This window comes from Triturus cristatus, chromosome 7, assembly GCF_964204655.1.
Source record: "Triturus cristatus chromosome 7, aTriCri1.1, whole genome shotgun sequence".
In the NCBI taxonomy this organism is placed as follows: Eukaryota; Metazoa; Chordata; class Amphibia; order Caudata; family Salamandridae; genus Triturus; species Triturus cristatus.
Window position 1 is genome coordinate 1717749998 of NC_140590.1, and position 22896 is coordinate 1717772893.

At 51.6% G+C, this 22896-nt stretch overlaps 1 protein-coding gene across 2 annotated transcripts in view; it reads left to right on the plus strand.

Annotated features, from left to right (window-relative positions):
* LOC146812872 (alpha-2-macroglobulin-like protein 1) overlaps positions 1-22896 on the plus strand; it is a 315529-nt gene that overhangs the window by 200259 nt on the left and 92374 nt on the right. For both annotated transcript variants that reach the window (XM_085619945.1, XM_085619946.1), the window contains one exon: positions 9193-9352. In XM_085619945.1, coding sequence (XP_085476071.1) covers positions 9193-9352 — 160 coding nt within the window. The remainder of the gene's footprint in view (positions 1-9192; positions 9353-22896) is intronic.

Below are 22896 nucleotides of genomic sequence, written 5' to 3' on the forward strand. Positions count from 1 at the left end.
CTGATTCAATGGTCCAAGTCATAATTAACACTATACATAGTCCAGCACATTTAGGAGAAAAAGCTATGCTAGACAGCATTCAACACATTTGGTTCAATAAACATTTACGAGCAGCAGCAAAACAAAAGGTCCGTACCTGTATGATCTGTTGTCAGTTCAACCCAGGAAAAAGCGTTCCCGTAGAACAGGGTGGATTTCATACCCCTAATCATCCTTTTGAAGTACTCCAGATGGATTATATCCAGATGGAACGATGTCGAGGATTCAAATATGTTCTCGTAGTTGTTTGTGCTCTGTCCCGTTGGACGGAGGCATACCCGGTTTCAGATTACACTGCCCCGACTACTGCCAAACAGTTGGTTCGAGAATTCTTCCCACGATACGGTTTACCACGTGCTGTTTACTCAGATAACGGCCAGCCGTTCTCATCCGAATTAATGAAACACGTTTCACTTCTGTTAGGTTATCAGTGGAAATTCCACTGTGTCCGACACCCCGAGGCAGCAGGTCTCGTAGAAAGACATAACCAGATACTGAAAATTAGAATGTCCAAAATATGCAGAGAGAAAGGTGTCGACTGGGTAGTAGCGTTACCAGTTGCACTCTTTTACATGAGAATGGTAGCACACTCTCGAACAGGGCTATCCCCGTATGAGGTGATCTTCGGTAGACCACCGAATATGTGGGGGACGCCTATACCACGCAAAATAACTGATATTGACTGTAATATGCTGACAGATTACTTGGCTTCCTTGATGTCTGCACTACAATCTTCTCGTTCACAGGTAGCTGCAGCTTTTCCCGACAACACTGAGGTGAAACCCCATGACGTTGTTCCGGGTAATCTCGTCTTTGTGAGGAATTTCGACCGAAAGACTCAGCTGGAGCCCAGGTGGAAAGCACCCAAGTTGGTCCTGTTGACCACAAGAACAGCCGTGAAGATCGAGGGCCGCAAGGGCTGGATTCATTCAAGCCACATCAAGAAATTTCATGGACTATCCTCGGATATAGACATTGTGCCCTGCACTCCCTCACAGACTGATACAAAACTCCCTTTTGTTGAACCGAACAAATCTGAAAATTACAAACTAAAGCTTAGGCCCACCAAGTCGAGCAATTTGATTGTTTAAGTCCTCTCCAAGGTGAAGCGGTTGAATTGTCTCTGACATGTATCCCTTGGACCTGAGTAGAGAAAATACCCGAAAAATGTTGAAACGACAGGCGTATTGTAAATCACTGCGTAGCCACTGCATAGTGACATTATTAATTTTGTTTTTATTGAGTCTTTTAATAATTATTACAAGTATGTTGTTGCACATATATTACCCTATTTCTAGACATGTTTATAATGTTGCTGCTGAACATTCTTTTAGTGACTTACCTCCGCATGAATTGTCTTATAGACTTGCGCTGCGCAATAACACTTTCATTAGTATGTTACATCATTCCCATCAGACTAGTAATGCCACCAATTGTTGGGTGTGTGGCCGACTCCCTCCCTATCAGAATTATGAAGGAGTCCTGCCTTTCTTTCCACATCCATTTACACATAATGGCTCCTGTGGAGCATGGTTTAGTTTAATTAATTCCATAGACTCAGACACAGCATTTTACCAAGATCATTGGGTATGGGGAAATCTGAACCTAGCTTTACTCAAGGTCTGTTACCCTGACAAGGAGGGTCGCCCCAAAAGAACAGGAACTGATCTAGAAAATGAAGTATATGGATTAGGAAATTTTACACCTAATCTCATGATTCTAAATGTCGTATCCGAGGTTGAACTAGTCTTACCCACCATGTCAGTATTCCCAGCGAAGGGTGAATTGTGTGTAAGAAAGGTTGGTTCCATACATATGGGCCATAGTAAATGCACTACTATAGTAGAATTCAGTGATCAAGGAAAATCTTCATTTAGAGCTTCCCGCCACTCCTACTTTATATGTGGTCAGACGACATATATGCGTCTACCCCTAGATTGGGATGGTACCTGCTACATTGCATTCCTTTTGCCACCTGTTTTCCTAGCTCCTCCTGATTATTACAGAAATATTCATTTAGTACACAACAGAGAACGGAGAGATCTCCCCATTGTCGATTACACTGAGACGGCATGGGACAAGTATGTAGATTTTAATAAAGGCATCTTTCCCTATATAGGTACTGTTACTAATAGTAAGCTGATACGTAGATTAACTAGAACCCTTGAAGCAGTAGTGAATGAGACTATTTCCGCCTTAGGCAATTTAACGGAAGAGCAGTCTGCTATGCGGATTGTTGTGCTTCAAAATCGTCTTGTCCTTGACGTCATCCTGGCTGATAGGGGCGGAGCCTGTAGGGTCATCGGATCAAGCTGCTGCGTATTCATACCAGAAAATTCGCCATCTGTATATAAAGCCATCACTCGCCTTCATAAGATTGTAAGCCAGATACACCAGAACCCAGGCACTTGGACTTGGTCCAGTTGGTTTTGGAATGCGGTATCGGCCTGGGGATGGAGAGTTTTATCCTTCCTAGGTATTGGCCTTCTCATACCATTCAGTTGCTGTCTATGTCTACAATGTGGACCAGCGATTTGTGGTCTGTGTGCCACATCGTGCATTCCACATCAAGATTTTCATTCAAGATCCCGGAAGAAGAAAGAAGAACAAATGATGCTATATGAACAGATCAATGGATTGATGAAGATTGATATCTCTTGAAGGGCAAGTAGGGGACAAGGAGGGAATGTGGAAATATGGATTTTTCTGGTCAGTTATGTCCCCTATCTTGGACCCCAACGGTTCCATGTGCATGTCACAAGTACATGTATGTTCCCTCCAGTTCCAGTTATGAAGACGCAAATACATGTGCGTCCACCGTCAACATGTCCTTTGTCAGATCCGCCATGAATAGGCCGGATATTCCCTTCCTAAGTACGAAAGGCCACCGGTTTTATATGGTTCACTTATGCCATTTTACAGTCCAGGCAAGTAGGCCCTGATTCTGTCATCAAACTCTTCTTGCCTTCTGCCTCTGAAAGCTCCAGTCTGAGCCTGCATCTGTGACCATGAACTTTGTCTCATTCTCTGCGCGGCTCACGAAGCCTGACATCAGCCTATTCTCTGCCAAGAACTGTATTTCACCTTCGAATTATCTGCTTCCCCCTCAGCCGATGCATTCCTGCCTAGTAGCTTAAGTAAACATTCTTCCAGTTACCGAGCAAAAGGCCGACTTCTCTGTCCTCATGCAAGTAATTCATAGCCCTGTTACCATGGAATATTCCTACCCCCTTGCATTCAGTGTAGACACTTAGACGCTTGTACACGCACGCACAGTCAGTATAGAATAGATTCTGTCCGAGAGTCCTTCTTTTATGGATAACATAGTTCTTTAAACATAGGATGTTAGATATGATTTGGGATTAGGTTGACTTGACCCCCCAGACTTCTCGTCTCCACATATAGAGCTAAATGTCAAGTCCCCGTCACCCCCCTAGTTACACGTCAATTACACGTCATACTGCTGCGCGCGCATCTATGCCAAGTATTATCTTATAGATCCACCTATGTATTACATCATAACCAATCATGTTCCTTTTTACTCATTATTACACCCATTTTCGGTTACGCAGACCAAACGTCAATTTCCTTATCAATTGTTACGCCTACTGTATTCACTTCATTATAATGTATGTACTATAAAAGTTACTTCTTGTCAATAAAGTGTGTACTTCACTTCCTGAACCCCCGTGGTGATGGAACTTGAAGCATCCGATTATAATCGATTATTGGAATAAAGCCCATTCCGAAACTCTAATATCACGGATTCTGCCTCTCATTTTACTGAGCTATTTTATAATGTTTCTGTATCAAATTCAGTCCCGGTAAAGGAATTTTTATTTACCACAAAACCGTGAGTCATATAGCAGGACTGCGGGAGAGGTCTGATAGGTCAATCTGCACGTTGAGGGGGGTTTGAGACCCGTCCGGTCGAGGTGACAGGCGGCGCCGGGACCCCCCAGCTGCATGAGAGGAGGTGCCAGAGGAGGCCGAGGAGTCCCGTACCCGTCTCCCAGATGTGCTCGCAGACCGGGTCCGTGCCGTCGCCGCGCCGCTGTCGTGAATGCGTGCCTTTCTTGCGCCGTGTTCGTTGGGACCCAGCAGCACCGTGTCCCCGGGGCACAGCAGTGGACGACACCCCGCCGGGTTGGCGCAGAGGTCTTTCCTCAGTGAGCCAGGTCCAGGCCGCCCTAGGAATGTCAAAGAACAATGTCTTACTCTGGAAAGCGACACGAAGGCGGGCCGGGAATTGGAGCTGGTATTGGAGGCCCAGGGAGCGCAGCTTTTGCTTGACCTCCGTGTAGGAGCGGCGTTGCTCTTGGACCTCCCGGTTGTAGTCTGGGAAGACCATAATGGTGTGGTTGTTGAAAGTCAAGGGGCCGCTCACCCGCGCCTCCCGCAGGATAGCGTCTCTGTCCCGAAAGTTGAGGATCCTAAGAATAAAGGGGCGCGGGAGGGCTCCCACCGGAGGTTTGGCCGCCAACGACCGGTGCGCCCTCTCCACCACGAACCAGGTCGACAGACCGGCCACCGGCATCCAGGACTTAAACCACTTTTCGAGGAAGTCATCTGCTCGGCCAGACTCGACCCCCTCCGGAAAGCCCACCAGGCGTAGGTTGTTGCGACGGGCGCGATTTTCGGCATCTTCTGCCCGCCTGTGCAGTTCCTTGGAGTGGGTTGTGAGCTCCCGGACCTGGTCCTGTAGCAGGCGAATGTCGTCCTCCGCCGTGGAGATCCGGGATTCCGTTTCCGTGATGCGAGCCGTAGCGTTGCGAAGGTCCTGCCGCAGGAGCGCAACATCGAACTTCACCTCCCCAACCATCCCCTCCAAGGACGTGCGGGAGGCATCAATGGCCTGAAGGATGACGGCCAAGTCCTTGTTCGGGGCCGGCGCCCCCCTCCACACGCAACCGGCGGGTCCGAGTTCGCGAACTGGTCAATCCGCGTCTGGCGGGACGCCGCCGGTTGTTTGGAGCCCTTCTCCTTGCCCATGATGAATCCAGGGAACACGCGTCGGGCACAAGGGTGGACGCAGTGGATCAGCAGGCGGCTCCCACCCGCCAAGCGGAGCAGCCCCCCGTCCCAGGTCAGAAACGGGGGGGTTCGATGAGAAGGCAAAGGGCGAAGGCGCGTCCTATCCCCAACGATGGAGGGCCCAGAGCTTATTCAAAACGCACCCCCGCAGACGGATCCGGGCCTAGCCGCCCTCACCCCGTCGCGGGCCTCGCGCTACAGTTTGCGCCCGTGATGGTCCTCCGGCGATGCACAGCACGCAGGCCGGCGAGGTGCCGTCTATCGCCCCAACTCACTGGCTCGACCAAGTCCCCAGGGAACTCCCCATCCACCCCAGGTCCGGGCCCAACAGCCGAAGCCCCCCCAGCACCAGGCACAGCGCCAGGGGAGACAGTCAAGGCGCGGCAGGGAGGGAATGGGGGGGGGCCTCCCCGCCAGCAACGGTCCCTGGGTAGAGGTGCAGGGTAGGAGGGGTCTGGCACAGCCGCCGGGGCCGCCTAAACAGGAGTCCACCAGGACAGGGGGCCCCCTCAGGCAGCGTCGGCCCAGCCCCAGGAGGAAGCAGGCCTCAGCAGCGGCACAACCGGATCCAGCCTCTCAGCCTCTCAGCGCGGGCCGATCTGCCCGCCGAATAGGACCTTTGTCACCATCGGGGGGCGCTCACCCTCCGCCATTCCCCCCCAGCTCACCTAGAGGTCCGGCAACAGCTTGAGCTCCGCTCCAAAGGTCCTCTGGTCCCCGGCCAGCCGTTGGCAGTCACGCGGCCTTCGCCCCTCGAATCCGCTAAAAGTCACACCGGGGGCAGGGCAGCAGCTCCACAACATTCGGCGGTCCTCTGGGCACCCCTAGGACAGCCACAGCAGATGTAGGGCGGATGCTTGCTCTAACCTTGTCTGTCGTCCAGCGGAATTTCAAGTCTCTCAAATGACAGCTGGGGGTATCCGCCGAGGGCGGGTAGAGATGTTGGGAGGGGAGCCACCAGCCCAGGCCCCCACCGCCGCTGCCCGGACTCACTCACACTGCCACCGTCTGTTCGGCGACTCCGGCACAGCCCCTGGCCCCTCCGGTGCCAAAGCGCCTACGGCCTCCCCCGCTGCCCGATTCGGCAGCCGATGTTACGGTTGCGCCCTCCTCCACCGCCCTACGCGGCAGCCGACATTGCAGCCGTCCTCTTGGAAGGATCGCAGGGGGACGATACAGGGCCCAGCTGCTCAGGCGCCACACACTCGGCACACCTGTGCCAGCACGAGGGAAAAACAAAAACCAAGAGCCCAGGAGGCAGGGAGAAGAGACACCGGGGGGGGGGCCCCAACAGCCGTCCCGGACCCCCACCAGGATTCACCCGCTCCACAGGCACTGGAACAGCGGCCTCCGAGTCCTCCGTTGATCTCCCTGTCTCAGCGGGAGTGCAGCCCTTATCTCCCACCCGCGCTGCCCGATGTGGCAGCCGAGGCCGCCACAGCGCCGTTGGGAGGCCCTCCAGCCGCGAGTCTCATCCGGGCCGCTGAGGCTCCTCACACACTGGTCTGTCCTCCCCAGCACCGAGGGGGAGAGTCCGCCGGCCGTCAGCCGCTCCTCCCCAGGACGCGCGGCCAAGGCGCTCCCCCCACTCGCAGCAGCACACGCGGATCCGGTAAGGGCACCTCGGGGGCATCCAGCGCTGCAATCACCGGAGAGGGGCCGCCATATTGCGGACGAGGCGCGATACTCCGGGTCTCAGCAGCAGGACGACTCAGCAAAGCTCCAAAAGTCCCAGAGGTGCAGCCAGAGCTGGTCCGCAACATACACAGCAAAATACAGCACTGGATGGCTCGAGTCAGGTAAGGATTACGGGCGGATGACGGAGGGGTCCCGGAGCACTCTTAAAGTGTGTCCACCATCTTGGCCAAGCAAGCCACGCCCCCATCTAAGATAATATTACCTATGTGCTGCACCGTCTAAAGTCAGTGCTAGCCTACTCCTCGATACAACTCCATCTAGCCACTATAGTTGCATACATGCAGAATAGGGAACATCCCTTCCTCTTCCGCATACTTGTAATCAAGGCATTCATGGAAGGCCTTAAAAGAGTCATCCTCAAAGAGTTCCCCCAGCACAACTTCGGAACCTTAATATAGTTTTTACCATTCTCATAGGTCCATTGTTTGAGCCCTTACATTATGGCCCATTTGAGAATTTTTCATGGAAGGTAGCCTTCCTAGGTGTGATAACTTATTTACGACGCCATAGTGAGCTTCAAGTCCTTACACTGCAAGAGCCCTTCATCCATGTCCACAAGGACAGGGTCGTGGTCAAGACAAACCCTAACTTTCTTCCTAGGGTGGTGTCCCATTTGCACCTTAACCAGACCATAGCTACCAGTGTTGTATGTTTCCTGTATGGTCCATTGTTGTTTTCCCTATAATAGCCTAATTGTGCACTTTGTAGGTCGCTTTTGTTTCGCACGTTATTAAATAATATGCTTGCTTTTGTGCCAAATTGTATTTTCACACAGCACCAGCAGATGTTTTTGCATTTTATTCTTTTCCTGGGATTTAGTCTGAATAGCCTTGGCAAGGTAAAACATCACTGCTCCTTGTTTTTCTCTCTGGTCAGACACTTGCACCTAGACATAATAGAAGAATGCTGTTTTGAATACACATATCTTGACACATAACTAGGGACAGGGTTCAGGAAAACAACAGACACACATTGCGAAGGTCCTGAAACAAGAGTGCTGCATCAGCTGAGATGTAGAACATCCACCAATGTATGCTAAGGTATGGAGTTTGCCACTAAACCCAGAGATCTATAATTTATAACTACTTAGCTTTAGTAGTACGGGAGAGTTTAGGCAGATCTGTCAGATAACATGACAGGGCTTTTTATTGTTCATGGTTTATTAAGCACGCTGATGACATTATTGACATGTATTTGTTTTCTAATTGTAGCACATTTATTGCATCTTACAAGTACGAGTGAGAGAAAGAAAGAGTGTGTCCTGTTACCGCGATCCCTGAGAGGGCCGAGAGTGTTATGTTTTGGGGTTGCCAATCACTTATCTCTCTGGAAAGGTTAGGAGAGCAATAGAGTACTATAGCTAGTTGGACTTGGGCTCATAGATACTAGTGTGCTGTGGTGACTCAGTCCCCTACATACCGATGTTCTATGGTCCCAAGCATAGTTCTGTTACTAAGTAGAATCCTTGAGACACCAGTCTTCTTTCCCCAACCAGACTGGGTGGCGAAAGATCGCTTCATACTCTAGATGTCAGGTGTGCCTCACCATAGAAAGCACAAAACCTTTCACAAAGCAGACCAACTGTTTGTAGCCTTTGAAAAACCCCTCAAGGCTCAACCAATATCTAAGGCAGGAATTGCTAGATGAATAGTCCAGTGAACCAAACTTCCTATCAAATAGCTGAGAGAACACTCCTTTTCACTCCCAGGGCACATTCTATTCAGAACACGGCTGCAAACACGGCCTTCTTAGGAAACATTCCCCTAGATGACCTATCCAAGGCAATGCTTGGTCACCTCCACACCCACACACATTTACTAAATACTATTGTGTTCATGTTCTAACCAGGCAACAGGCTATGATTAGCCACACAGTCTTAAGGACCTTATTTCGGACACCTGCACCATCCGCATGCTAGCTGTTGCTTATGGAAGGGTTTTGCTTTACAGTCTATGTAGACCATGTGTATCTACAGCAATGAATCCTTTGAATGAAAAATGTTACTCTGTAAGCATCTATTCATAGCATGCAGTGCTGTAGATTCACGTACGTCCACCCTCCTCCCCAGATGTGTGTGACTCTGATCACAAATCTCTTCTCTTTCAGTTACTATCCTTTGCATGCAATACATATGTGCATCATATTATGTTCACTCACCACTCCCTACTACTCTCACCTGTTGTGCAGAAAGCAATGGAGTTGATGCCCATGTATATTTCCAAATAACAGAGGAATCAATATACCTCATGAGTCGAAAGACTTCTTCAAAGAAAAACAACCTGCAAAAGTCTGAGCCCAAGACTAGATTGCAGGAGAATGCAAAGCATGTGACTCCACAGCACTACACACTACTAACAGATGCTTATGGAGTAAGTCACATTTTCCTTCACCCTCTGAAGCCACTCTCATCTTTCCCTACAGGCCATGGGCATAAAGATGATAACCAACGCTAACATACGGCAGCCGGTGAAATGTCCTGAACACCCTATGTACATGCATCGACACGTCGGACTTGCGGGACCTCCAGGAGGGGCTGGTGTAGGTGGAGTTGGTCTGGCTGACGATGGTCCTATGGCATATGGTAAGTATCCCCTATCTCCTCTCTCCTTACATTACTGTATTCGCTGCTCACTGCTCCATCACTTTCTGCTGCATAAGATAAACATCTTTTTTAGGTTTAATACTGATTGGTCGCACTCTGCTCGTCACACCAGCAAGTTGCCCCAAGGAACTATGGTCAATGAAGTGGCGACGGCGAGTACGCCTATGCCACAGTGTTTACGAAAAAAAGTATGTGTCGCATTAGCCATCCCTGGACACGTGTTTCGAGGTAGTTGCCTCTCGTCAGCAGTAGCAGGTAAGTGTATAGGGGTGCCGCGTGGACTGCCAAAAAGTAATTAAAACAGGTAGAGTACCTCTCATGGCGCGCAGGTGCAGGTCCAAGGCTCGTCAGCCCGTTGGCTCAAGGGAGCCGTAATAAATCAAATACTGATTGGTCGCACTCTGCTCGTCACACCAGCAAGTTGCCCCAAGGAACTATGGTCAATGAAGTGGCGACGGCGAGTACGCCTATGCCACAGTGTTTACGAAAAAGTATGTGTCGCATTAGCCATCCCTGGACACGTGTTTCGAGGTAGTTGCCTCTCGTCAGCAGGGAGCAGGTAAGTGTATAGGGGTGCCGCGTGGACTGCCAAAAAGTAATTAAAACAGGTAGAGTACCTCTCATGGCGCGCAGGTGCAGGTCCAAGGCTCGTCAGCCCGTTGGCTCAAGGGAGCCGTAATAAATCAAATACTGATTGGTCGCACTCTGCTCGTCACACCAGCAAGTTGCCCCAAGGAACTATGGTCAATGAAGTGGCGACGGCGAGTACGCCTATGCCACAGTGTTTACGAAAAAGTATGTGTCGCATTAGCCATCCCTGGACACGTGTTTCGAGGTAGTTGCCTCTCGTCAGCAGGGAGCAGGTAAGTGTATAGGGGTGCCGTGTGGACTGCCAAAAAGTAATTAAAACAGGTAGAGTACCTCTCATGGCGCGCAGTTGCAGGTCCAAGGCTCGTCAGCCCCTTGGCTCAAGGGAGCCGTAATAAATCAAATACTGATTGGTCGCACTCTGCTCGTCACACCAGCAAGTTGCCCCAAGGAACTATGGTCAATGAAGTGGCGACGGCGAGTACGCCTATGCCACAGTGTTTACGAAAAAGTATGTGTCGCATTAGCCATCCCTGGACACGTGTTTCAAGGTAGTTGCCTCTCGTCAGCAGGGAGCAGGTAAGTGTATAGGGGTGCCGCGTGGACTGCCAAAAAGTAATTAAAACAGGTAGAGTACCTCTCATGGCGCGCAGGGGCAGGTCCAAGGCTCGTCAGCCCGTTGGCTCAAGGGAGCCGTAATAAATCAAATACTGATTAGTCGCACTCTGCTCGTCGCACCAGCAAGTTGCCCCAAGGAACTATGGTCAATGAAGTGGCGACGGCGAGTACGCCTATGCCACAGTGTTTACGAAAAAGTATGTGTCGCATTGGCCATCCCTGGACACGTGTTTTGAGGTAGTTGCCTCTCGTCAGCAGGGAGCAGGTAAGTGTATAGGGGTGCCGCGTGGACTGCCAAGAAGTAATTAAAACAGGTAGAGCAGGTGCAGGTCCAAGGCTCGTCAGCCCGTTGGCTCAAGGGAGCCGTAATAAATCAAATACTGATTGGTCGCACTCTGCTCGTCACACCAGCAAGTTGCCCCAAGGAACTATGATCAATGAAGTGGCGACGGCGAGTACGCCTATGCCACAGTGTTTACGAAAAAGTATGTGTCGCATTAGCCATCCCTGGACACGTGTTTCGAGGTAGTAGCCTCTCGTCAGCAGGGAGCAGGTAAGTGTATAAGGGTGCCGCGTGGACTGCCAAAAAGTAATTAAAACAGGTAGAGTACCTCTCATGGCGCGCAGGTGCAGGTCCAAGGCTCGTCAGCCCGTTGGCTCAAGGGAGCCGTAATAAATCAAATACTGATTGGTCGCACTCTGCTCGTCACACCAGCAAGTTGCCCCAAGGAACTATGGTCAATGAAGTGGCGACGGCGAGTACGCCTATGCCACAGTGTTTACGAAAAAGTATGTGTCGCATTGGCCATCCCTGGACACGTGTTTCGAGGTAGTTGCCTCTCGTCAGCAGGGAGCAGGTAAGTGTATAGGGGTGCCGCGTGGACTGCCAAGAAGTAATTAAAACAGGTAGAGTACCTCTCATGGCGCGCAGTTGCAGGTCCAAGGCTCGTCAGCCCGTTGGCTCAAGGGAGCCGTAATAAATCAAATACTGATTGGTCGCACTCTGCTCGTCACACCAGCAAGTTGCCCCAAGGAACTATGGTCAATGAAGTGGCGACGGCGAATACGCCTATGCCACAGTGTTTACGAAAAAGTATGTGTCGCATTAGCCATCCCTGGACACGTGTTTCGAGGTAGTTGCCTCTCGTCAGCAGGGAGCAGGTAAGTGTATAGGGGTGCCGCGTGGACTGCCAAAAAGTAATTAAAACAGGTAGAGTACCTCTCATGGCGCGCAGGTGCAGGTCCAAGGCTCGTCAGCCCGTTGGCACAAGGGAGCCGTAATAAATCAAATACTGATTGGTCGCACTCTGCTCGTCACACCAGCAAGTTGACCCAAGGAACTATGGTCAATGAAGTGGCGACGGCGAGTACGCCTATGCCACAGTGTTTACGAAAAAGTATGTGTCGCATTAGCCATCCCTGGACACGTGTTTCGAGGTAGTTGCCTCTCGTCAGCAGGGAGCAGGTAAGTGTATAGGGGTGCCGCGTGGACTGCCAAAAAGTAATTAAAACAGGTAGAGTACCTCTCATGGCGCGCAGGTGCAGGTCCAAGGCTCGTCAGCCCGTTGGCTCAAGGGAGCCGTAATAAATCAAATACTGATTGGTCGCACTCTGCTCGTCACACCAGCAAGTTGCCCCAAGGAACTATGGTCAATGAAGTGGCGACGGCGAGTATGCCTATGCTACAGTGTTTACGAAAAAGTATGTGTCGCATTAGCCATCCCTGGACACGTGTTTCGAGGTAGTTGCCTCTCGTCAGCAGGGAGCAGGTAAGTGTATAGGGGTGCCGCGTGGACTGCCAAAAAGTAATTAAAACAGGTAGAGTACCTCTCATGGCGCGCAGGTGCAGGTCCAAGGCTCGTCAGCCCGTTGGCTCAAGGGAGCCGTAATAAATCAAATACTGATTGGTCGCACTCTGCTCGTCACACCAGCAAGTTGCCCCAAGGAACTATGGTCAATGAAGTGGCGACGGCGAGTACGCCTATGCCACAGTGTTTACGAAAAAGTATGTGTCGCATTAGCCATCCTTGGACACGTGTTTCGAGGTAGTTGCCTCTCGTCAGCAGGGAGCAGGTAAGTGTATAGTGGTGCCGCGTGGACTGCCAAAAAGTAATTAAAACAGGTAGAGTACCTCTCATGGCGCGCAGGTGCAGGTCCAAGGCTCGTCAGCCCGTTGGCTAAAGGGAGCCGTAATACATCAAATACTGATTGGTCGCACTCTGCTCGTCACACCAGCAAGTTGCCCCAAGGAACTATGGTCAATGAAGTGGCGACGGCGAGTACGTCTATGCCACAGTGTTTACGAAAAAGTATGTGTCGCATTAGCCATCCCTGGACACGTGTTTCGAGGTAGTTGCCTCTCGTCAGCAGGGAGCAGGTAAGTGTATAGGGGTGCCGCGTGGACTGCCAAAAAGTAATTAAAACAGGTAGAGTACCTCTCATGGCGCGCAGGTGCAGGTCCAAGGCTCGTCAGCCCGTTGGCTCAAGGGAGCCGTAATAAATCAAATACTGATTGGTCGCACTCTGCTCGTCACACCAGCAAGTTGCCCCAAGGAACTATGGTCAATGAAGTGGCGACGGCGAGTACGCCTATGCCACAGTGTTTACGAAAAAGTATGTGTCGCATTAGCCATCCCTGGACACGTGTTTCGAGGTAGTTGCCTCTCGTCAGCAGGGAGCAGGTAAGTGTATAGGGGTGCCGCGTGGACTGCCAAAAAGTAATTAAAACAGGTAGAGTACCTCTCATGGCGCGCAGGTGCAGGTCCAAGGCTCGTCGCCCGTTGGCTCAAGGGAGCCGTAATAAATCAAATACTGATTGGTCGCACTCTGCTCGTCACACCAGCAAGTTGCCCCAAGGAACTATGGTCAATGAAGTGGCGACGGCGAGTACGCCTATGCCACAGTGTTTACGAAAAAGTATGTGTCGCATTAGCCATCCCTGGACACGTGTTTCGAGGTAGTTGCCTCTCGTCAGCAGGGAGCAGGTAAGTGTATAGGGGTGCCGCGTGGACTGCCAAAAAGTAATTAAAACAGGTAGAGTACCTCTCATGGCGCGCAGGTGCAGGTCCAAGGCTCGTCAGCCCGTTGGCTCAAGGGAGCCGTAATAAATCAAATACTGATTGGTCGCACTCTGCTCGTCACACCAGCAAGTTGCCCCAAGGAAGTATGGTCAATGAAGTGGCGACGGCGAGTACGCCTATGCCACAGTGTTTACGAAAAAGTATGTGTCGCATTAGCCATCCCTGGACACGTGTTTCGAGCTAGTTGCCTCTCGTCAGCAGGGAGCAGGTAAGTGTATAGGGGTGCCGCGTGGACTGCCAAAAAGTAATTAAAACAGGTAGAGTACCTCTCATGGCACGCAGGTGCAGGTCCAAGGCTCGTCAGCCCGTTGGCTCAAGGGAGCCGTAATAAATCAAATACTGATTGGTCGCACTCTGCTCGTCACACCAGCAAGTTGCCCCAAGGAACTATGGTCAATGAAGTGGCGACGGCGAGTACGCCTATGCCACAGTGTTTACGAAAAAGTATGTGTCGCATTAGCCATCCCTGGACACGTGTTTCGAGGTAGTTGCCTCTCGTCAGCAGGGAGCAGGTAAGTGTATAGGGGTGCCGCGTGGACTGCCAAAAAGTAATTAAAACAGGTAGAGTACCTCTCATGGCACGCAGGTGCAGGTCCAAGGCTCGTCAGCCCGTTGGCTCAAGGGAGCCGTAATAAATCAAATACTGATTGGTCGCACTCTGCTCGTCACACCAGCAAGTTGCCCCAAGAAACTATGGTCAATGAAGTGGCGACGGCGAGTACGCCTATGCCACAGTGTTTACGAAAAAGTATGTGTCGCATTAGCCATCCCTGGACACGGGTTTCGAGGTAGTTGCCTCTCGTCAGCAGGGAGCAGGTAAGTGTATAGGGGTGCCGCGTGGACTGCCAAAAAGTAATTAAAACAGGTAGAGTACCTCTCATGGCGCGCAGGTGCAGGTCCAAGGCTCGTCAGCCCGTTGGCTCAAGGGAGCCGTAATAAATCAAATACTGATTGGTCGCACTCTGCTCGTCACACCAGCAAGTTGCCCCAAGGAACTATGGTCAATGAAGTGGCGACGGCGAGTACGCCTATGCCACAGTGTTTACGAAAAAGTATGTGTCGCATTAGCCATCCCTGGACACGTGTTTCGAGGTAGTTGCCTCTCGTCAGCAGGGAGCAGGTAAGTGTATAGGGGTGCCGCGTGGACTGCCAAAAAGTAATTAAAACAGGTAGAGTACCTCTCATGGCGCGCAGGTGCAGGTCCAAGGCTCGTCAGCCCGTTGGCTCAAGGGAGCCGTAATAAATCAAATACTGATTGGTCGCACTCTGCTCGTCACACCAGCAAGTTGCCCCAAGGAACTATGGTCAATGAAGTGGCGACGGCGAGTACGCCTATGCCACAGTGTTTACGAAAAAGTATGTGTCGCATTAGCCATCCCTGGACACGTGTTTCGAGGTAGTTGCCTCTCGTCAGCAGGGAGCAGGTAAGTGTATAGGGGTGCCGCGTGGACTGCCAAAAAGTAATTAAAACAGGTAGAGTACCTCTCATGGCGCGCAGGTGCAGGTCCAAGGCTCGTCAGCCCGTTGGCTCAAGGGAGCCGTAATAAATCAAATACTGATTGGTCGCACTCTGCTCGTCACACCAGCAAGTTGCCCCAAGGAACTATGGTCAATGAAGTGGCGACGGCGAGTACGCCTATGCCACAGTGTTTACAAAAAAGTATGTGTCGCATTGGCCATCCCTGGACACGTGTTTCGAGGTAGTTGCCTCTCGTCAGCAGGGAGCAGGTAAGTGTATAGGGGTGCCGCATGGACTGCCAAGAAGTAATTAAAACAGGTAGAGTACCTCTCATGGCGCGCAGGTGCAGGTCCAAGGCTCGTCAGCCCGTTGGCTCAAGGGAGCCGTAATAAATCAAATACTGATTGGTCGCACTCTGCTCATCACACCAGCAAGTTGCCCCAAGGAACTATGGTCAATGAAGTGGCGACGGCGAGTACGCCTATGCCACAGTGTTTACGAAAAAGTATGTGTCGCATTAGCCATCCCTGGACACGTGTTTCGAGGTAGTTGCCTCTCGTCAGCAGGGAGCAGGTAAGTGTACAGGGGTGCCGCGTGGACTGCCAAAAAGTAATTAAAACAGGTAGAGTACCTCTCATGGCGCGCAGGTGCAGGTCCAAGGCTCGTCAGCCCGTTGGCTCAAGGGAGCCGTAATAAATCAAATACTGATTGGTCGCACTCTGCTCGTCACACCAGCAAGTTGCCCCAAGGAACTATGGTCAATGAAGTGGGACGGCGAGTACGCCTATGCCATAGTGTTTACGAAAAAGTATGTGTCGCATTGGCCATCCCTGGACACGTGTTTCGAGGTAGTTGCCTCTCGTCAGCAGGGAGCAGGTAAGTGTATAGGGGTGCCGCGTGGACTGCCAAGAAGTAATTAAAACAGGTAGAGTACCTCTCATGGCGCGCAGTTGCAGGTCCAAGGCTCGTCAGCCCGTTGGCTCAAGGGAGCCGTAATAAATCAAATACTGATTGGTCGCACTCTGCTCGTCACACCAGCAAGTTGCCCCAAGGAACTATGGTCAATGAAGTGGCGACGGCGAGTACGCCTATGCCACAGTGTTTACGAAAAAGTATGTGTCGCATTAGCCATCCCTGGACACGTGTTTCGAGGTAGTTGCCTCTCGTCAGCAGGGAGCAGGTAAGTGTATAGGGGTGCCGCGTGGACTGCCAAAAAGTAATTAAAACAGGTAGAGTACCTCTCATGGCGCGCAGGTGCAGGTCCAAGGCTCGTCAGCCCGTTGGCACAAGGGAGCCGTAATAAATCAAATACTGATTGGTCGCACTCTGCTCGTCACACCAGCAAGTTGACCCAAGGAACTATGGTCAATGAAGTGGCGACGGCGAGTACGCCTATGCCACAGTGTTTACGAAAAAGTATGTGTCGCATTAGCCATCCCTGGACACGTGTTTCGAGGTAGTTGCCTCTCGTCAGCAGGGAGCAGGTAAGTGTATAGGGGTGCCGCGTGGACTGCCAAAAAGTAATTAAAACAGGTAGAGTACCTCTCATGGCGCGCAGGTGCAGGTCCAAGGCTCGTCAGCCCGTTGGCTCAAGGGAGCCGTAATAAATCAAATACTGATTGGTCGCACTCTGCTCGTCACACCAGCAAGTTGCCCCAAGGAACTATGGTCAATGAAGTGGCGACGGCGAGTATGCCTATGCTACAGTGTTTACGAAAAAGTATGTGTCGCATTAGCCATCCCTGGACACGTGTTTCGAGGTAGTTGCCTCTCGTCAGCAGGGAGCAGGTAAGTGTATAGGGGTGCCGCGTGGACTGCCAAAAAGTAATTAAAACAGGTAGAGTACCTCTCATGGCGCGCAGGTGCAGGTCCAAGGCTCGTCAGCCCGTTGGCTCAAGGGAGCCGTAATAAATCAAATACTGATTGGTCGCACTCTGCTCGTCACACCAGCAAGTTGCCCCAAGGAACTATGGTCAATGAAGTGGCGACGGCGAGTACGCTTATGCCACAGTGTTTACGAAAAAGTATGTGTCGCATTAGCCATCCCTGGACACGTGTTTCGAGGTAGTTGCCTCTCGTCAGCAGGGAGCAGGTAAGTGTATAGTGGTGCCGCATGGACTGCCAAAAAGTAATTAAAACAGGTAGAGTACCTCTCATGGCGCGCAGGTGCAGGTCCAAGGCTCGTCAGCCCGTTGGCTCAAGGGAGCCGTAATACATCAAATACTGATTGGTCGCACTCTGCTCGTCACACCAGCAAGTAGCCCCAAGGAACTATGGTCAATGAAGTGGTGACGGCGAGTACGCCTATGCCAAAGTGTTTACGAAAAAGTATGTGTCGCATTAGCCATCCCTGGACACGTGTTTCGAGGTAGTTGCCACTCGTCAGCAGGGAGCAGGTAAGTGTATAGGGGTGCCGCGTGGACTGCCAAAAAGTAATTAAAACAGGTAGAGTACCTCTCATGGCGCGCAGGTGCAGGTCCAAGGCTCGTCAGCCCATTGGCTCAAGGGAGCCGTAGTAAATCAAATACTGATTGGTCGCACTCTGCTCGTCACACCAGCAAGTTGCCCCAAGGAACTATGGTCAATGAAGTGGCGACGGCGAGTACGCCTATGCCACAGTGTTTACGAAAAAGTATGTGTCGCATTAGCCATCCCTGGACACGTGTTTCGAGGTAGTTGCCTCTCGTCAGCAGGGAGCAGGTAAGTGTATAGGGGTGCCGCGTGGACTGCCAAAAAGTAATTAAAACAGGTAGAGTACCTCTCATGGCGCGCAGGTGCAGGTCCAAGGCTCGTCGCCCGTTGGCTCAAGGGAGCCGTAATAAATCAAATACTGATTGGTCGCACTCTGCTCGTCACACCAGCAAGTTGCCCCAAGGAACTATGGTCAATGAAGTGGCGACGGCGAGTACGCCTATGCCACAATGTTTACGAAAAAGTATGTGTCGCATTAGCCATCCCTGGACACGTGTTTCGAGGTAGTTGCCTCTCGTCAGCAGGGAGCAGGTAAGTGTATAGGGGTGCCGCGTGGACTGCCAAAAAGTAATTAAAACAGGTAGAGTACCTCTCATGGCACGCAGGTGCAGGTCCAAGGCTCGTCAGCCCGTTGGCTCAAGGGAGCCGTAATAAATCAAATACTGATTGGTCGCACTCTGCTCGTCACACCAGCAAGTTGCCCCAAGGAACTATGGTCAATGAAGTGGCGACGGCGAGTACGCCTATGCCACAGTGTTTACGAAAAAGTATGTGTCGCATTAGCCATCCCTGGACACGTGTTTCGAGGTAGTTGCCTCTCGTCAGCAGGGAGCAGGTAAGTGTATAGGGGTGCCGCGTGGACTGCCTAAAAGTAATTAAAACAGGTAGAGTACCTCTCATGGCGCGCAGGTGCAGGTCCAAGGCTCGTCGCCCGTTGGCTCAAGGGAGCCGTAATAAATCAAATACTGATTGGTCGCACTCTGCTCGTCACACCAGCAAGTTGCCCCAAGGAACTATGGTCAATGAAGTGGCGACGGCGAGTACGCCTATGCCACAGTGTTTACGAAAAAGTATGTGTCGCATTAGCCATCCCTGGACACGTGTTTCGAGGTAGTTGCCTCTCGTCAGCAGGGAGCAGGTAAGTGTATAGGGGTGCCGCGTGGACTGCCAAAAAGTAATTAAAACAGGTAGAGTACCTCTCATGGCACGCAGGTGCAGGTCCAAGGCTCGTCAGCCCGTTGGCTCAAGGGAGCCGTAATAAATCAAATACTGATTGGTCGCACTCTGCTCGTCACACCAGCAAGTTGCCCCAAGGAACTATGGTCAATGAAGTGGCGACGGCGAGTACGCCTATGCCACAGTGTTTACGAAAAAGTATGTGTCGCATTAGCCATCCCTGGACATGGGTTTCGAGGTAGTTGCCTCTCGTCAGCAGGGAGCAGGTAAGTGTATAGGGGTGCCGCGTGGACTGCCAAAAAGTAATTAAAACAGGTAGAGTACCTCTCATGGCGCGCAGGTGCAGGTCCAAGGCTCGTCAGCCCGTTGGCTCAAGGGAGCCGTAATAAATCAAATACTGATTGGTCGCACTCTGCTCGTCACACCAGCAAGTTGCCCCAAGGAACTATGGTCAATGAAGTGGCGACGGCGAGTACGCCTATGCCACAGTGTTTACGAAAAAGTATGTGTCGCATTAGCCATCCCTGGACACGTGTTTCGAGGTAGTTGCCTCTCGTCAGCAGGGAGCAGGTAAGTGTATAGGGGTGCCGCGTGGACTGCCAAAAAGTAATTAAAACAGGTAGAGTACCTCTCATGGCGCGCAGGTGCAGGTCCAAGGCTCGTCAGCCCGTTGGCTCAAGGGAGCCGTAATAAATCAAACACTGATTGGTCGCACTCTGCTCGTCCCACCAGCAAGTTGCCCCAAGGAACTATGGTCAATGAAGTGGCGACGGCGAGTACGCCTATGCCACAGTGTTTACGAAAAAGTATGTGTCGCATTAGCCATCCCTGGACACGTGTTTCGAGGTAGTTGCCTCTCGTCAGCAGGGAGCAGGTAAGTGTATAGGGGTGCCGCGTGGACTGCCAAAAAGTAATTAAAACAGGTGGAGTACCTCTCATGGCGCGCAGGTGCAGGTCCAAGGCTCGTCAGCCCGTTGGCTCAAGGGAGCCGTAATAAATCAAATACTGATTGGTCGCACTCTGCTCGTCACACCAGCAAGTTGCCCCAAGGAACTATGGTCAATGAAGTGGCGACGGCGAGTACGCCTATGCCACAGTGTTTACGAAAAAGTATGTGTCGCATTAGCCATCCCTGGACACGTGTTTCGAGGTAGTTGCCTCTCGTCAGCAGGGAGCAGGTAAGTGTATAGGGGTGCCGCGTGGACTGCCAAAAAGTAATTAAAACAGGTAGAGTACCTCTCATGACGCGCAGGTGCAGGTCCAAGGCTCGTCAGCCCGTTGGCTCAAGGGAGCCGTAATAAATCAAATACTGATTGGTCGCACTCTGCTCGTCACACCAGCAAGTTGCCCCAAGGAACTATGGTCAATGAAGTGGCGACGGCGAGTACGCCTATGCCACAGTGTTTACGAAAAAGTATGTGTCGCATTAGCTAACCCGGGACACGTGTTTCGAGGTAGTTGCCTCTCGTCAGCAGGGAGCAGGTAAGTGTATAGGGGTGCCGCCTGGACTGCCAAAAAGTAATTAAAACAGGTAGAGTACCTCTCATGGCGCGCAGGTGCAGGTCCAAGGCTCGTCAGCCCGTTGGCTCAAGGGAGCCGTAATAAATCAAATACTGATTGGTCGCACTCTGCTCGTCACACCAGCAAGTTGCCCCAAGGAACTATGGTCAATGAAGTGGCGACGGCGAGTACGCCTATGCCACAGTGTTTACGAAAAAGTATGTGTCGCATTAGCCATCCCTGGACACGTGTTTCGAGGTAGTTGCCTCTCGTCAGCAGGGAGCAGGTAAGTGTACAGGGGTGCCGCGTGGACTGCCAAAAAGTAATCGAAACAGGTAGAGTACCTCTCATGGCGCGCAGGTGCAGGTCCAAGGCTCGTCAGCCCGTTGGCTCAAGGGAGCCGTAATAAATCAAATACTGATTGGTCGCACTCTGCTCGTCACACCAGCAAGTTGCCCCAAGGAACTATGGTCAATGAAGTGGCGACGGCGAGTACGCCTATGCCACAGTGTTTACGAAAAAGTATGTGTCGCATTAGCCATCCCTGGACACGTGTTTCGAGGTAGTTGCCTCTCGTCAGCAGGGAGCAGGTAAGTGTATAGGGGTGCCGTGTGGACTGCCAAAAAGTAATTAAAACAGGTAGAGTACCTCTCATGGCGCGCAGGTGCAGGTCCAAGGCTCGTCAGCCCGTTGGCTCAAGGGAGCCGTAATAAATCAAATGCTGATTGGTCGCATTCTGCTCGTCACACCAGCAAGTTGCCCCAAGGAACTATGGTCAATGAAGTGGCGACGGCGAGTACGCCTATGCCACAGTGTTTACGAAAAAGTATGTGTCGCATTAGCCATCCCTGGACACGTGTTTTGAGGTAGTTGCCTCTCGTCAGCAGGGAGCAGGTAAGAGTATAGGGGTGCCGCGTGGACTGCCAAAAAGTAATTAAAACAGGTAGAGTACCTCTCATGGCGCGCAGTTGCAGGTCCAAGGCTCGTCTGCCCGTTGGCTCAAGGGAGCCGTAATAAATCAAATACTGATTGGCCGCACTCTGCTCGTCACACCAGCAAGTTGCCCCAAGGAACTATGGTCAATGAAGTGGCGACGGCGAGTACGCCTATGCCACAGTGTTTACGAAAAAGTATGTGTCGCATTAGCCATCCCTGGACACGTGTTTCGAGGTAGTTGCCTCTCGTCAGCAGGGAGCAGGTAAGTGTATAGGGGTGCCGCGTGGACTGCCAAAAAGTAATTAAAACAGGTAGAGTACCTCTCATGGCGCGCAGGTGCAGGTCCAAGGCTCGTCAGCCCGTTGGCTCAAGGGAGCCGTAATAAATCAAATACTGATTGGTCGCACTCTGCTCGTCACACCCGCAAGTTGCCCCAAGGAACTATGGTCAATGAAGTGGCGACGGCGAGTACGCCTATGCCACAGTGTTTACGAAAAAGTATGTGTCGCATTGGCCATCCCTGGACACGTGTTTCGAGGTAGTTGCCTCTCGTCAGCAGGGATCAGGTAAGTGTATAGGGGTGCCGCGTGGACTGCCAAGAAGTAATTAAAACAGGTAGAGTACCTCTCATGGCGCGCAGGTTCAGGTCCAAGGCTCGTCAGCCCGTTGGCTCAAGGAAGCCGTAATAAATCAAATACTGATTGGTCGCACTCTGCTCGTCACACCAGCAAGTTGCCCCAAGGAACTATGGTCAATGAAGTGGCGACGGCGAGTACGCCTATGCCACAGTGTTTACGAAAAAGTATGTGTCGCATTAGCCATCCCTGGACACGTGTTTCGAGGTAGTTGCCTCTCGTCAGCAGGGAGCAGGTAAGTGTATATGGGTGCCGCGTGGACTGCCAAAAAGTAATTAAAACAGGTAGAGTACCTCTCATGGCGCGCAGGTGCAGGTCCAAGGCTCGTCAGCCGGTTGGCTCAAGGGAGCCGTAATAAATCAAATACTGATTGGTCGCACTCTGCTCGTCACACCAGCAAGTTGCCCCAAGGAACTATGGTCAATGAAGTGGCGACGGCGAGTACGCCTATGCCACAGTGTTTACGAAAAAGTATGTGTCGCATTAGCCATCCCTGGACACGTGTTTCGAGGTAGTTGCCTCTCGTCAGCAGGGAGCAGGTAAGTGTATAGGGGTGCCGCGTGGACTGCCAAAAAGTAATTAAAACAGGTAGAGTACCTCTCATGGCGCGCAGGTGCAGGTCCAAGGCTCGTCGCCCGTTGGCTCAAGGGAGCCGTAATAAATCAAATACTGATTGGTCGCACTCTGCTCGTCACACCAGCAAGTTGCCCCAAGGAACTATGGTCAATGAAGTGGCGACGGCGAGTACGCCTATGCCACAGTGTTTACGAAAAAGTATGTGTCGCATTAGCCATCCCTGGACACGTGTTTCGAGGTAGTTGCCTCTCGTCAGCAGGGAGCAGGTAAGTGTATAGGGGTGCCGCGTGGACTGCCAAAAAGTAATTAAAACAGGTAGAGTACCTCTCATGGCACGCAGGAGCAGGTCCAAGGCTCGTCAGCCCGTTGGCTCAAGGGAGCCGTAATAAATCAAATACTGATTGGTCGCACTCTGCTCGTCACACCAGCAAGTTGCCCCAAGGAACTATGGTCAATGAAGTGGCGACGGCGAGTACGCCTATG